This window comes from Coregonus clupeaformis, unplaced genomic scaffold, assembly GCF_020615455.1.
Source record: "Coregonus clupeaformis isolate EN_2021a unplaced genomic scaffold, ASM2061545v1 scaf0170, whole genome shotgun sequence".
Lineage (NCBI taxonomy): Eukaryota > Metazoa > Chordata > Actinopteri > Salmoniformes > Salmonidae > Coregonus > Coregonus clupeaformis.
In genome coordinates this window covers 392,474-410,000 of record NW_025533625.1, presented here as the reverse complement: position 1 = coordinate 410,000, position 17,527 = coordinate 392,474, and the positions used below count along the sequence as shown (strand labels likewise).

Here is a 17,527-nt window from a genome sequence, read left to right as displayed (position 1 = left end):
AGACAGTGACACATTCAATACCGCCTTGCACACTCTTTCCTGCATCTAGCTGATATAGGGTGTAATCATTAGTCCAACAGTTGCGAACGAGAGTTTCTATTGGACAAAATTCAGGTATTTTTTATCCCCGTTTCGTTTTGCTTCCGTTTAAGAAACGTTTTTCAACAGAATCGGCGTAATGAATACACCCCTGATCACCCGTAAACACAGTTCACTTTCATAGCAGCCACGTTGTATTCCTTCTCGCCTCTATGCACTCTCCTCCTCTCACATTTTCCCTTCGTTTGTGGACTTCAATGAACAACACATCAGCTGTATGTGACCAGGCGAAAAAACCTTTCCAAGCCAAACCATGTCATAACGGCTACACCATATTAGCTAAAGTAACGTCCTAGTTAACATAGCTAATAGAACTAATACGTCAGTAAACCCGCTACAATCATGCAGTAACGTTACAGTGTACAGTCGGTAAGCAGTTACACCGGTGGGCCCCGGTGGCAATAAATTAATAAAACCAAAAGCTTACATTGACTTGGAAGAGTTCCAGTGTTGTGTTGAATAGTCATAGCCAGCTAGCTAACATAGCATCCCTCTGTTTGAGCCGGGTGTTTGAGTAACTAAACTAGCCAGCTGCATTTGCTAGCTAAGTAAGTAAAACTGCTTCTCCTTCATTTTTGAAGAAAATAATTGGTTGAAAACTGTTCAACTATTGTCTTTCTTTCTCTTTGAGTCAACTACTCACCACATGTTATACACTGCAGTGTTAGCAAGCTGTAGCTTATGCTTTCAGTACTAAATTAATTAACTGATCCTTTAATTGGGTGGACAACATGCTGCAAGAGCTCTGATAGGCTGGAGGATTTCCTCCGGAAGTTGTCATAATTACTGTGTAAGTCTATGGAAGGGGGTGAGAACCATGAGCCTCCTAGGTTTTGTATTGAAGTCAATGTACCAAGAGGAGGAAGGAAGCTAGCTGTCCTCTGGCTACACCATGGTTCTACCCTACAGAGTGCTGTTGAGGCTACTGTAGACCTTCATTGCAAAATAGTGTGTTTTAATCAATTATTTGGTGACGTGAATATATTTAGTATAGTTTTATCTAAAAAGGATAACTTTTTCAATGTTTTACAATTTTAATTTTTATGAAATTCGCTCCCCTTCCTCCTCTGAGGAGCCTCCACTGTTATAGACTACTATAGACTACTACAGACTTAATCAGACTCCTACAGACTACAACAAACTTCTATAGACTACTACAGACAGAATCAGACTACTAAAGACTACTATAGACTACTACAGACTACAACAGACTTCTATAGACTACTACAAACTACTATAGACTACTACAGACCTAATCAGACTACTAAATACTACTATAAACTACTATAAACTGAATCAGATAACATCAAACTACTACAGACTGAATTAGACTACTTTAGACTACAACAGACTACTACAGACTAATACAGACCCATGGGACAGCGCACAATTGGCCCAGTGTCGTCCAGGTTAGCGACTCCTGTGGCGGTCCGGGCGCAGTGCACGCTGACACGGTCGCCAGGTGTTTCCTCCTCCGACACATTGTTGTGTCAAGAAGCAGTGCGGCTCGGTTGGGTTGTGTTTCAGAGCACTCACGACTCTCGACCTTCGCCTCTCCCGTGTCCGTACGGGAGTTGCAGCGATGGGACAAGACTGTAACTACCAATTGGATACCACGAAATTGGGGAGAAAAATAAATAAAAAATAAAATGTTCTAAAAAATTCCTAATAAAAGCTTGATGATGAGTTGGTTCTTTTAATCAGATGTGTAGTACTGGGCAAAAACCAAAACATGCACAAGGACCGAGTTTGGGAAAACCTGTTATAGACTACTACGTACAGTCATGGTCAAAAGTTTTGAGAATGACACAAATACTAATTTTCACAAAGTCTGCTGCCCCAGTTTTGATGCTGGCAATTTGCATACACTCCAGAATGTCATGAAGAGTGATCAGATGAATTGCAATTAATTGCAATTCCCCCTTTGTCCCCCTTTGCCATGAAAACGAACTTAATCCCCCAAAAAACTTTTCCACTGCATTTCAGCCCTGCCACAAAAGGACTAGCTGCCATCATGTCAGTGATTCTCTCGTTAACACAGGTGAGAGTGTTGACGAGGACAAGGCTGGAGATCACTCTGTCATGCTGATTGAGTTAGAATAACAGACTGGAAGCTTTAAAAGGAGGGTGGTGCTTGAAATCATTGTTCTTCCTCTGTTAACCATGGTTACCTGCAAGGAAACACGTGCCGTCATCATTGCTTTGCACAAAAACGGCTTCACAGGCAAGGATATTGCTGCTAGTAAGATTGCACCTTAAATCAACCATTTATCGGATCATCAAGAACTTCAAGGAGAGAGGTTCAATTGTTGTGAAGAAGGTGTCAGGGCGCCCAAGAAAGTCCAGCAAGCGCCAGGACCGTCTCCTAAAGTTGATTCAGCTGCGGGATTGGGGCACCACCAATGCAGAGCTTGCTCAGGAATGGCAGCAGGCAGGTGTGAGTGCATCTGCACGCACGGTGAGGCGAAGACTTTTGGAGGATGTCCTGGTGTCAAGAAGGGCAGCAAAGAAGCCACTTCTCTCCAGGAAAAACATCAGGGACAGACTGATATTCTGCAAAAGGTACAGGGATTGGACTGCTGAGGACTGGGGTAAAGTCATTTTCTCTGATGAATCCCCTTTCCGATTGTTTGGGGCATCCGGAAAACACCTTGTCCGGAGAAGACAAGGTGAGCGCTACCATCAGTCCTGTGTCATGCCAACAGTAAAGCATCCTGAGACCATTCATGTGTGGGGTTGCTTCTCAGCCAAGGGAGTGGGCTCACTCACAATTTTGCCTAAGAACACAGCCATGAATAAAGAATGGTACCAACACATCCTCCGAGAGCAACTTCTCCCAACCATCCAAGAACAGTTTGGTGACGAACAATGCCTTTTCCAGCATGATGGAGCACCTTGCCATAAGGCAAAAGTGATAACTAAGTGGCTCGGGGAACAAAACATCGACATTTTGGGTCCATGGCCAGGAAACTCCCCAGACCTTAATCCCATTGAGAACTTGTGGTCGATCCTCAAGACGCGGGTGGACAAACCAAAACCCACAAATTCTGACAAACTCCAAGCATTGATTATGCAAGAATGGGCTGCCATCAGTCAGGATGTGGCCCAGAAGTTAATTGACAGCATGCCAAGGTGGATTGCAGAGGTCTTGAAAAAGAAGGGTCAACATATTTTACATTTTAGTCATTTAGCAGACGCTCTTATCCAGAGCGACTTACAGTTAGTTAGTGCATACATTTTCATACTGGCCCCCCATGGGAATCGAACCCACAACCCTGGCGTTGCAAGCGCCATGCTCTACCAACTGAGCTACAGGAGAACTACACTGTAAACTCTTTGCATAAACGTAATGTAATTGTCAATAAAAGCCTTTGACACATGGAATGCTTGTAATTAACTTCATTATACCATAGTAACATCTGACAAAAATATCTCATAACACTGAAGCAGCGAACTTTGTGACATTCTGAAAACTTTTGACCTCGACTGTACTACTACAATCTTCTACAGACTACTACGGATTACTATAGACTACTACGGATTACTATAGACTACTATAGACTACTACATATTACTATAGACTACTACAGAGTACTATATACTACTACAGACTACTACGGATGACTATAGACTACTACAGACTACTACAGAGTACTATATACTACTATAGACTACTACGGATGACTATACACTACTACAGACTACTACAGACTACCACAGACTACTATAGACTACTACAGATCACTATAGACTACTACAGACTACTACAGAGTACTATATACCACTACAGACTACTACGGATGACTATAGACTACTACAGACTACTACAGACTACTACAGACTACTACAGACTACTTTAGACTACTACAGACTACAACGGATGACTACTAGTACTATAGACTACTAATAGTACTACAGATCACTACAGACTACTACAGACCACTACAGACCACTACAGACTACTACAGACCACTACAGACTACTATAGACTACTATAGACTACTACAGACTACTAATAGTACTACAGACCACTACAGACCACTACAGACCACTACAGAGCACTACAGACTACTATAGACTACTACAGACTACTACAGACTACTAATAGTACTACAGACCACTACAGACCAATACAAACTACTATAGACTACTACAGACTACTACAGACTACTAATAGTACTACAGACCACTACAGACCACTACAGACTTCTATAGACTACTACAGACTACTACAGACTACTAATAGTACTACAGACCACCACAGACCACTACAGACCACTACAGACCACTACAGACTACTACAGACCACTACAGACCACTACAGACTACTACAGACCACTACAGACTACTACAGACTACTACAGATGACTAATATCTCTGCATGTCTGGCAGACATATCAGTATGGATGACGGATCACCACCTCAAGCTGAACCTCGGCAAGACGGAGCTGCTCTTCTTCCCGGGGAAGGACTGCCCGTTCCATGATCTCGCCATCACGGTTGACAACTCCGTTGTGTCCTCCTCCCAGAGTGCGAAGAGCCTTGGCGTGACCCTGGACAACACCCTGTCGTTCTCCGCTAACATCAAGGCGGTGACCCGATCCTGCAGGTTCATGCTCTACAACATTCGGAGAGTACGACCCTGCCTTACACAGGAAGCGGCACAGGTCCTAATCCAGGCACTTGTCATCTCCCGTCTGGATTACTGCAACTCGCTGTTGGCTGGGCTCCCTGCCTGTGCCATTAAACCCCTACAACTCATCCAGAATGCTGCAGCCCGTCTGGTGTTCAAGTTCTCTCACGTCACCCCGCTCCTCCGCACACTCCACTGGCTTCCAGTTGAAGCTCGCATCTGTTACAAGACCATGGTGCTTGCCTATGGAGCAGTGAGGGGATCGGCACCTCTGTACCTTCAGGCTCTGATCAGTCCCTACACCCAAACGAGGGCACTGCGTTCATCCACCTCTGGCCTGCTGGCTCCCCTACCTCTGCGGAAGCATAGTTCCCGCTCAGCCCAGTCAAAACTGTTCGCTGCTCTGGCACCCCAATGGTGGAACAAGCTCCCTCACGACGCCAGGACAGCGGAGTCACTCACCACCTTCCGGAGACATTTGAAACCCCACCTCTTTAAGGAATACCTGGGATAGGATAAAGTAATCCTTCTACCCCCCAAAAAAAAAAAACATATTGTAAAGTGGTTATCCCACTGGCTATAGGGTGAATGCACCAATTTGTAAGTCGCTCTGGATAAGAGCGTCTGCTAAATGACGTAAATGTAAATGTAAATGTAATAGTACTACAGACTACTAATAGTACTATAGACTACTACAGACTACTACAGACTACTACAGACGACTACAGACTACGATAGACTACTGTAGACTACTACAGATCACAAAAGACTGCTACAGACTGCATCACAACAGACCATGATAAGAGAATGATGAACTCACCACAGGTATGCGTAACACTTTGGCCAAGGGGACACGTTTTATAGCCACCTACAGAGAAAACACAAACACACACACACACACACACACACACACATTGACAAATAGTACTGCATCTCCAATGGACCTTATATGTGTGTGTTTATTACATGGTTCTCACAGGTAGGTTGTCTTCTCTGCGGTATCCAGCATAGACCGTCCCATAGCCTCCGCCGCCCAGACATCCCAGCTGTACAAACCTCTCTGCAACCGGATCAGGAGTTGGTTCTCTACAGTTGCATTGTGGGGGCTGTAATGTGTTGGCCAGCATGGTACTGGATAAGGAGGAGGAAAATATATCCTCTAAGGACAGATTCCCCTCCCCCTCCTCCTCCTCTTCCTCCTGACTCCTCCCCCTCCTCTTCCTCTCTCCTCTTCCTCCTGTACACCCGCTGCCCTTCCTCTTGTTCCCCTCCTCCTCCTCCTCCTCTTCCTCCTGACTCCTCCCCCTCCTCTTCCTCTCTCCTCTTCCTCCTGTACACCCGCTGCCCTTCCTCTTCCTCCTCCTCTCTGCTCTCTCATCCCTCAGGGTGAGTCTCTCGTTCGCCCCTCCCTCGTTGGCCAGGGGGCTGGTGTGAGTGCCTGAGGGGGTTAGTGGTCAGAGATCAGGGGTTGGAGGTCAACAGAGGTCAGGGGTCGTGTTCAGGCAGGAAATGGGAGAAAACATTTTGGAACCAACTGGACTTAAAGAAACTGTCCAGTGTTTCCAGATTTCTATGAAATATGACCTATAATTACTTACAATATGAGTGAAATAGTTTTCCTTCCAAAAATGGGTAATTAAAGATGCAGTCCGGGATCTTAAGCACTTACAAATTCGTAAACATATTGTACGTATTAGAATTTGTAACATATCATACGAAATGGATGACGTAGTACAAAATTGTGCACAATTTTAACTTTAAGTTAAAAAGCAACTTTTCTGTGTTGGAATGGTGTGGACATACCCCTAACAACAGAATGGTGTGGACATACCCCTAACAACAGAATGGTGTGGACATACCCCTAACAACAGAATGGTGTGGACATACCCCTAACAACAGAATGGTGTGGACATACCCCTAACAACAGAATGGTGTGGACATACCCCTAACAACAGAATGGTGTGGACATACCCCTAACAACAGAATGGTGTGGACATGCCCCTAACAACAGAATGGTGTGGACATACCCCTAACAACAGAATGGTGTGGACATACCCCTAACAACAGAATGGTGTGGACATACCCCTAACAACAGAATGGTGTGGACATACCCCTAACAACAGAATGGTGTGGACATACCCCTAACAACAGAATGGTGTGGACATACCCCTAACAACAGAATGGTGTGGACATACCCCTAACAACAGAATGGTGTGGACATGGTGTGGACATACCCCTAACAACAGAATGGTGTAGACATACCCCTAACAACAGAATGGTGTGGACATACCCCTAACAACAGAATGGTGTGGACATACCCCTAACAACAGAATGGTGTGGGCGTACCCCTAACAACAGAATGGTGTGGACATACCCCTAACAACAGAATGGTGTGGACATACCCCTAACAACAGAATGGTGTAGACATACCCCTGTCACGCCCTGGCTCTGGGGACACTGTTATGTTGAGCCAGGGTGTGTAATTCTATATTTGTATTTCTATGTTGGCCTGAGTGACTCCCAATCAGAGGCAACGAGTGTCAGCTGGTTGTCTCTGATTGGGAGCCATATTTAACTGTCTGTCTTTCACTTTGTGTTTGTGGTTTCTTGTTCCGTGTTGGTTGGTGTATGTAACCAGGGACGTGTGTGATCATTTATTAAATAAAGAATATGTTTGCCTTCAACGCTGCGCCTTGGTCCTCCTCTCTCACAGACGATCGTGACAGAAGAAACCACCAAAACTGGACCAAGCAGCGTGTCCAGGAGCCATCGCCTGGGGAATCGCTTGCAGATCTCCGTGGCAACCTCGACTGGGTCCAGCCTTGTAAAGAGCAGAGTGGATGGACTTGGGAACAGTGGAGGAAGAGTTTCGACTGGGTCAAGCCTAATGAAGAGCAGAATGGCTGGAATTGGGGGCAGAAGAGCGAGAGTTGGGCGAGAACGATAGAGGCCTGGCCCACGGGGAGGAGAGACCCCCAGAAAATTTTTAGGGGGGGGCTCACGACGTCGGGGCAGCAGGAGGCCGCGGTAGAGCGGTCCAGCGGGTTGGCAGAGGAGGCCGCCAGGTTACGGGGGCCACTGGTAGAAGAGGGGATGGAAGGTGTAGAGGCACGGCGAGAGGTACTGGGGTGTGTTACCAGTCCGGTCCGGCCCGTTCCAGATCCCGATGTAGGGCCAGTGGTGTGTGTCCCCAGTACGGTCCGGTCTGTTCCTGCTCCCCGCACCAAGTCAGTGGTGTGCTTCGTCAGCCCGGCTCGGCCCGTTCCTGCTCCCCGCACCAAGTCAGTGGTGCGCTTCGTCAGCCCGGCTCGGCCCGTTCCTGCTCTTCGCACCAAGTCAGTGGTGCGCTTCGTCAGCCCGGCTCGGCCCATTCCTGCTCCCCGCACCAAGTCTGTGGTGCGTTTCGTCAGCCCTGTCCGGCCCGTTCCTGCTCTCTGCACCAAGTCTGTGGTGCGCGTCGCCAGCCCAGTCTGGCCCATTCCTGCTCCCCGCACCAAGTCTGTGGTGCGTTTCGTCAGCCCGGCTCGGCCCGGTTCCTGCTCCCCGCACCAAGTCTACGGTGCGTGTCGCCAGCTCGGCCAGGCCTGCTCCCCGCACCAAGTCAGTGGCGCGTTTCGTCAGCCCTGTCCGGCCCGCTCCTGCTCCCCACACCAAGCCAGTGGTGTGCGTTGTCAGTCCAGCACGGCCCGTGCCTGTTCTCCACACCAAGTCAGTGGTGCGTTTCGTCAGCCCTGTCCGGCCCGCTCCTGCTCCCCACACCGAGCCAGTGGTGTGTGTCGTCGGTCCGGCACGGCCCGTGCCTGTTCCACTGGTGCCTGGTCCGGCACCGGTCAGATGCGTTACGCCGGAGCTAGAGCAATCCGCTCCATCAGTGTGCAGTCCAGCTCCGGCCAGCGGGGCCAGACCGGACCAGGGGTACTTTGGGGGGTTGGAGAGGGAGTGGGGATCAGGCCCGGAGCCGGATCCGCCGCCAAGGCGGAGTGCCCACCCGGTCCCTCCCCTGTGGTATTTAGTTGGCGCGGTCGGAGTCCGCGCCTTTAGGGGGGGGTACTGTCACGCCCTGGCTCTGGGGACACTGTTATGTTGAGCCAGGGTGTGTAATTCTATGTTTGTATTTCTATGTTGGCCTGAGTGACTCCCAATCAGAGGCAATGAGTGTCAGCTGGTTGTCTCTGATTGGGAGCCATATTTAACTGTCTGTCTTTCACTTTGTGTTTGTGGTTTCTTGTTCCGTGTTGGTTGGTGTATGTAACCAGGGACGTCACGGTTTCGTTTTGTTGTTTTGATCGTGTGATCATTTATTAAATAAAGAAGATGTTTGCCTTCAACGCTGCGCCTTGGTCCTCCTCTCTCACAGACGATCGTGACAACCCCTAACAACAGAATGGTGTGGACATACCCCTAACAACAGAATGGTGTGGACATACCCCTAACAACAGAATGGTGTGGACATACCCCTAACAACAGAATGGTGTGGACATACCCCTAACAACAGAATGGTGTGGGCGTATACCGATCATACAAAATATGAACGTGATTAGACCGCATGACATCATACTCTATGAGGAAAGAGCAAACATTTTTTTTAATGGTCTGTTTGAGATGTACGTTTGAAGTGTTTTTTACTCCAATTCATGCTTTGGTCACAAATAGTAGTATAGGACCAGTCAACAACATTATTTGGGTATGACTTAACAGAATAATAACTGTTAAAAGGGAGATTTTCACTGGACAGTTACTTTAAAATACTATTTTATTTTCTGTTAGGACACCTAAATCCAATATATCTCCATGACATAATGCAGGACACCTAAATCCAATATATCTCCATGACATAATGCAGGACACCTAAATCCAATATATCTCCATGACATAATGCAGGACACCTAAATCCAATATATCTCCGTGACATAATGCAGGACACCTAAATCCAATATATCTCCGTGACATAATGCAGGACACCTAAATCCAATATAGCTCCGTGACATAATGCAGGACACCTAAATCCAATATATCTCCGTGACATAATGCAGGACCCCTAAATCCAATATAGCTCCGTGACATAATGCAGGACCCCTAAAGCCAATATATCTCCGTGACATAATGCAGATGTATAGGCTGTAGTGTTGGTAGGTCAGGTCCACATTGTTACACAGTACTAACAATTATAGTACCTGCACTGCTACATAGTGTAAAGGGAAGGAGGACCAGTATAAGGCAATAAACATGTGGAACATTGATGAAGGTATCATCACAGTGATTCCATGTGTAATACTATGAGTTACTATATGTAATTCTATTTAATTCTATATATATATTTCTATGAGTTACAATATGTCATTCTATATAATTATATTAGTTACTATGTGTAATTCTATAAGTTACTATATGTAATTCTGTATATAATTCTATGAGTTACTATATGTAATTCTGTATATAATTCTATGAGTTACTATATGTAAGTATTACATTTTAGTCATTTAGCAGACGCTCTTATCCAGAGCGACTTACAGTTAGTGAGAGCATACATTTTCATACTGGCCCCTCCGTGGGAAACGAACCCACAACCCTGCCGTTACAAACGCCATGCTCTACCAACTGAGCTACACGGGGACTCACACTCACCTAGATCCTTCCCTGCAGTGAGGGAGCGCACTGATCTACATGCCATGGTAGCTAATCAGCTGGTCAAATCACAACCTAATCATTAGATCATCACATTGATTGATTGATTGATTAGAGAGAAGTGATTAGACAGACAGACAGACAGAAGTAACCCTCTGCTATCTTGGTCTCTCTGTCCAGAATGTGGGTTTGATGTGATACAGTGAAGTAGCCTACAGAACGCTGTGGAACGGAACCGGAACCGTCAGAATGCCGTGATGTGATGATGTCACAAGAGAGATAGAACACGGAGGACGGTGTTCTCATTGTGACATCATAATAGCACCTGGATTGGAGAGGACTTGGGGATGTGGTGGAATGTTCTCAATCACTAATCAAATGTCTTGTTGTGTGTCTGTGGAAAAAAAAAGGGCCAGAACAGCACTCACCTGAATATGATTAGTAATTGGAAGTTTTGTTTGAATGTTCTTTAAGCAACAGAACACATACAATTTTTAATTTTACTAGGCAAGTCAGTTAAGAACAAATTCTTATTTACAATGACGGCCTACACCGGCCAAACCCGGACGACGCTGGGCCAATTGTGCGCCGCCCTATGGGACTCCCAATCACGGCCGGTTGTGATACAGCCTGGAATCGAACCAGTGGGTCTGTAGTGACGCCTCAAGCACTGAGATGCAGTGCCTTAGACCACTGAGATGCAGTGCCTTAGACCGCTGAGATGCAGTGCCTTAGACCGCTGAGATGCAGTGCCTCAGACCGCTGAGATGCAGTGCCTCAGACCGCTGAGATGCAGTGCCTTAGACCACTGAGATGCAGTGCCTTAGACTGCTGAGATGCAGTGCCTTAGACTGCTGAGATGCAGTGGCTTAGACCGCTGAGATGCAGTGCCTTAGACCGCTGAGATGCAGTGCCTTAGACCGCTGAGATGCAGTGCCTTAGACCACTGAGATGCAGTGCCTTAGACTGCTGAGATGCAGTGCCTTAGACTGCTGAGATGCAGTGGCTTAGACCGCTGAGATGCAGTGCCTTAGACCGCTGAGATGCAGTGCCTTAGACCGCTGAGATGCAGTGCCTTAGACCGCTGAGATGCAGTGCCTTAGACCGCTGAGATGCAGTGCCTTAGACCACTGAGATGCAGTGCCTTAGACCGCTGAGATGCAGTGCCTTAGACCGCTGAGATGCAGTGCCTTAGACCGCTGAGATGCAGTGCCTTAGACCACTGAGATGCAGTGCCTTAGACCACTGAGATGCAGTGCCTTAGACCGCTGAGATGCAGTGCCTTAGACCGCTGAGATGCAGTGCCTTAGACCGCTGAGATGCAGTGCCTTAGACCGCTGAGATGCAGTGCCTTAGACCACTGAGATGCAGTGCCTTAGACCGCTGAGATGCAGTGCCTTAGACCACTGAGATGCAGTGCCTTAGACCGCTGAGATGCAGTGCCTTAGACCACTGAGATGCAGGGCCTTAGACCACTGCGCTACTCGGGAGCCCATGATGGCTTGTTGCTTGTGCGTCTGTACACAACACAAACCAAAGGGAAACTAAGTTCTCCATCTGTCAGAAATAAATAGGTTAGATACATTTCATATTTATTTTATGGCACTTAGCTATTTGCATTGTATCTGAATGTTACCATATCATAATTCAGAAAGATTTATAATGTTTTTATTTTGAATGTAAGATAATAATAAAACAACAGAGATGCAGAACCCCAATACATCTAGCTACCTCAAGACATCTAGCTACGTCAATACATCTAGCTACCTCAATACATCTAGCTACCTCAATACATCTAGCTACCCCAAGACATCTAGCTACGTCAATACATCTAGCTACCTCAATACATCTAGCTACCCCAAGACATCTAGCTACGTCAATACATCTAGCTACCTCAATACATCTAGCTACCCCAAGACATCTAGCTACCCCAAGACATCTAGCTACCTCAATACATATAGCTACCTCAATACTTCTAGCTACACCAAGACATCTAGCTACGTCAATACATATAGCTACCTCAATACATATAGCTACCTCAATACTTCTAGCTACCCCAATACATCTAGCTACCCCAAGACATCTAGCTACCCCAAGACATCTAGCTACGTCAATACATATAGCTACCTCAATACTTCTAGCTACCCCAATACATCTAGCTACCCCAAGACATCTAGCTACGTCAATACATATAGCTACCTCAATACATCTAGCTACCCCAAGGCATCTAGCTACCCCAAGGCATCTAGCTACCTCAAGTCATCTAGACATCTAGCTACCCCAAGACATCTAGATATCTAGCTACCACAAGACATCAAGCTACCCCAAGACATCTAGCTACCCCAAGACATCTAGCTACCCAAGACATCTAGCTACCCCAAGACATCTAGCTACCCCGAGGCATCTAGACATCTAGCTACGTCAAGACATCAAGCTACCCAAGACATCTAGCTACCCCAAGACATCTAGACATCTAGCTACCCCAAGACATCAAGCTACCCCAAGACATCTAGCTACCCCAAGACATCTAGCTACCCCAAGACATCTAGACATCTAGCTACCCGAAGACATCAAGCTACCCCAAGACATCTAGCTACCCCAAGACATCTAGCTACCTCAAGATATCTAGCTACCCCAAGACATCTAGCTACCCCAAGACATCTAGACATCTAGCTACCCGAAGACATCAAGCTACCCCAAGACATCTAGCTACCCCAAGACATCTAGCTACCCCAAGACATCTAGCTACCCCAAGACATCTAGCTACCCCAAGACATCTAGCTACCTCAAGACATCTAGCTACCCCAAGACATCTAGCTACCCCAAGACATCTAGCTACCCCAAGACATCTAGCTATCCAAGACATCTGGATATTTTATACATGTCTTATCTCCAGACTGTGTGTTAGTCAGATTAATAACAACAGAGATATTTTATACATGTTTTATCTCCAGACTGTGTGTTAGTCAGATTAATAACAACAGAGATATTTTATACATGTCTTATCTACAGGCTGTGTGTTAGTCAGATTAATAACAACAGAGATATTTTATACATGTCTTATCTACAGGCTGTGTGTTAGTCAGATTAATAACAACAGAGATATTTTATACATGTCTTATCTACAGACTGTGTGTTAGTCAGATTAATAACAACAGAGATATTTTATACATGTCTTATCTCCAGACTGTGTGTTAGTCAGATTAATAACAACAGAGATATTTTATACATGTCTTATCTACAGACTGTGTGTTAGTCAGATTAATAACAACAGAGATATTTTATACATGTCTTATCTACAGACTGTGTGTTAGTCAGATTAATAACAACAGAGATATTTTATACATGTCTTATCTACAGACTGTGTGTTAGTCAGATTAATAACAACAGAGATATTTTATACATGTCTTATCTACAGACTGTGTGTTAGTCAGATTAATAACAACAGAGATATTTTATACATGTCTTATCTACAGACTGTGTGTTAGTCAGATTAATAACAACAGAGATATTTTATACATGTTTTATCTCCAGACTGTGTGTTAGTCAGATTAATAACAACAGAGATATTTTATACATGTCTTATCTACAGACTGTGTGTTAGTCAGATTAATAACAACAGAGATATTTTATACATGTCTTATCTACAGACTGTGTGTTAGTCAGATTAATAACAACAGAGATATTTTATACATGTCTTATCTACAGACTGTGTGTTAGTCAGATTAATAACAACAGAGATATTTTATACATGTCTTATCTACAGACTGTGTGTTAGTCAGATTAATAACAACAGAGATATTTTATACATGTCTTATCTCCAGACTGTGTGTTAGTCAGATTAATAACAACAGAGATATTTTATACATGTCTTATCTACAGACTGTGTGTTAGTCAGATTAATAACAACAGAGATATTTTATACATGTCTTATCTCCAGACTGTGTGTTAGTCAGATTAATAACAACAGAGATATTTTATACATGTTTTATCTCCAGACTGTGTGTTAGTCAGATTGATAACAACAGAGATATTTTATACATGTCTTATCTACAGACTGTGTGTTAGTCAGATTAATAACAACAGAGATATTTTATACATGTCTTATCTACAGACTGTGTGTTAGTCAGATTAATAACAACAGAGATATTTTATACATGTCTTATCTCCAGACTGTGTGTTAGTCAGATTAATAACAACAGAGATATTTTATACATGTTTTATCTCCAGACTGTGTGTTAGTCAGATTAATAACAACAGAGATATTTTATACATGTCTTATCTACAGACTGTGTGTTAGTCAGATTAATAACAACAGAGATATTTTATACATGTCTTATCTACAGACTGTGTGTTAGTCAGATTAATAACAACAGAGATATTTTATACATGTTTTATCTACAGACTGTGTGTTAGTCAGATTAATAACAACAGAGATATTTTATACATGTCTTATCTACAGACTGTGTGTTAGTCAGATTAATAACAACAGAGATATTTTATACATGTCTTATCTACAGACTGTGTGTTAGTCAGATTAATAACAACAGAGATATTTTATACACGTCTTATCTACAGACTGTGTGTTAGTCAGATTAATAACAACAGAGATATTTTATACATGTCTTATCTACAGACTGTGTGTTAGTCAGATTAATAACAACAGAGATATTTTATACATGTCTTATCTACAGACTGTGTGTTAGTCAGATTAATAACAACAGAGATATTTTATACATGTTTTATCTCCAGACTGTGTGTTAGTCAGATTAATAACAACAGAGATATTTTATACATGTTTTATCTCCAGACTGTGTGTTAGTCAGATTAATAACAACAGAGATATTTTATACATGTCTTATCTACAGACTGTGTGTTAGTCAGATTAATAACAACAGAGATATTTTATACACGTCTTATCTACAGACTGTGTGTTAGTCAGATTAATAACAACAGAGATATTTTATACATGTCTTATCTACAGACTGTGTGTTAGTCAGATTAATAACAACAGAGATATTTTATACATGTCTTATCTACAGACTGTGTGTTAGTCAGATTAATAACAACAGAGATATTTTATACACGTCTTATCTACAGACTGTGTGTTAGTCAGATTAATAACAACAGAGATATTTTATACATGTCTTATCTACAGACTGTGTGTTAGTCAGATTAATAACAACAGAGATATTTTATACATGTCTTATCTCCAGGCTGTGTGTTAGTCAGATTAATAACAACAGAGATATTTTATACATGTCTTATCTACAGACTGTGTGTTAGTCAGATTAATAACAACAGAGATATTTTATACATGTCTTATCTACAGACTGTGTGTTAGTCAGATTAATAACAACAGAGATATTTTATACATGTCTTATCTACAGACTGTGTGTTAGTCAGATTAATAACAACAGAGATATTTTATACATGTCTTATCTACAGACTGTGTGTTAGTCAGATTAATAACAACAGAGATATTTTATACATGTCTTATCTACAGACTGTGTGTTAGTCAGATTAATAACAACAGAGATATTTTATACATGTCTTATCTCCAGACTGTGTGTTAGTCAGATTAATAACAACAGAGATATTTTATACATGTCTTATCTACAGACTGTGTGTTAGTCAGATTAATAACAACAGAGATATTTTATACATGTCTTATCTCCAGACTGTGTGTTAGTCAGATTAATAACAACAGAGATATTTTATACATGTTTTATCTCCAGACTGTGTGTTAGTCAGATTAATAACAACAGAGATATTTTATACATGTCTTATCTACAGACTGTGTGTTAGTCAGATTAATAACAACAGAGATATTTTATACATGTCTTATCTACAGACTGTGTGTTAGTCAGATTAATAACAACAGAGATATTTTATACATGTCTTATCTACAGACTGTGTGTTAGTCAGATTAATAACAACAGAGATATTTTATACATGTCTTATCTCCAGACTGTGTGTTAGTCAGATTAATAACAACAGAGATATTTTATACATGTCTTATCTCCAGACTGTGTGTTAGTCAGATTAATAACAACAGAGATATTTTATACATGTCTTATCTACAGACTGTGTGTTAGTCAGATTAATAACAACAGAGATATTTTATACATGTTTTATCTCCAGACTGTGTGTTAGTCAGATTAATAACAACAGAGATATTTTATACATGTCTTATCTACAGACTGTGTGTTAGTCAGATTAATAACAACAGAGATATTTTATACATGTTTTATCTCCAGACTGTGTGTTAGTCAGATTAATAACAACAGAGATATTTTATACATGTCTTATCTACAGACTGTGTGTTAGTCAGATTAATAACAACAGAGATATTTTATACATGTCTTATCTCCAGACTGTGTGTTAGTCAGATTAATAACAACAGAGATATTTTATACATGTCTTATCTCCAGACTGTGTGTTAGTCAGATTAATAACAACAGAGATATTTTATACATGTCTTATCTCCAGACTGTGTGTTAGTCAGATTAATAACAACAGAGATATTTTATACATGTTTTATCTCCAGACTGTGTGTTAGTCAGATTAATAACAACAGAGATATTTTATACATGTCTTATCTACAGACTGTGTGTTAGTCAGATTAATAACAACAGAGATATTTTATACATGTCTTATCTCCAGACTGTGTGTTAGTCAGATTAATAACAACAGAGATATTTTATACATGTTTTATCTCCAGACTGTGTGTTAGTCAGATTAATAACAACAGAGATATTTTATACATGTCTTATCTCCAGACTGTGTGTTAGTCAGATTAATAACAACAGAGATATTTTATACATGTCTTATCTCCAGACTGTGTGTTAGTCAGATTAATAACAACAGAGATATTTTATACATGTCTTATCTCCAGTGTTATGTGGGCAGCTTGTCTCTCCCTTTTCTGTTTCCCTTCCTCCTTGTTTTGTCCCCTCTTTTTCTGTTGTATCTGTATGTGTGTTTGTCCCCTTTATGTGGGTGTGTCTGGAGTGGATCAGGGGGCGTGCTCAGGATCTGCCTCTCCTGTGCAGCTGCGGGTTGTTTCCAGTGATTCCTGCCTACGCAGCTGCATCCTATTCTCTCATCAACCTGCACTACTTATTCCTGGGCATGGCTCTCCACCGGCGCCAGATCGTTGTTCTTACC

General features: G+C 42.9%; 1 protein-coding gene across 1 annotated transcript in view; it reads right to left on the bottom strand.

The window, feature by feature from the left end:
* LOC123483958 (serine/threonine-protein kinase pim-2-like) overlaps positions 1–5,906 on the bottom strand; it is a 10,028-nt gene extending 4,122 nt beyond the window's left edge. Inside the window, exons 1-2 of the mRNA XM_045213901.1 lie at positions 5,710–5,906; positions 5,553–5,600 (exon numbers count right to left, since the gene is read on the bottom strand). Of these exons, the coding sequence (XP_045069836.1) occupies positions 5,553–5,600; positions 5,710–5,859 (198 nt within the window). The 5' untranslated portion in view covers positions 5,860–5,906. The remainder of the gene's footprint in view (positions 1–5,552; positions 5,601–5,709) is intronic.
* Positions 5,907–17,527: the final 11,621 nt, after the last annotated feature.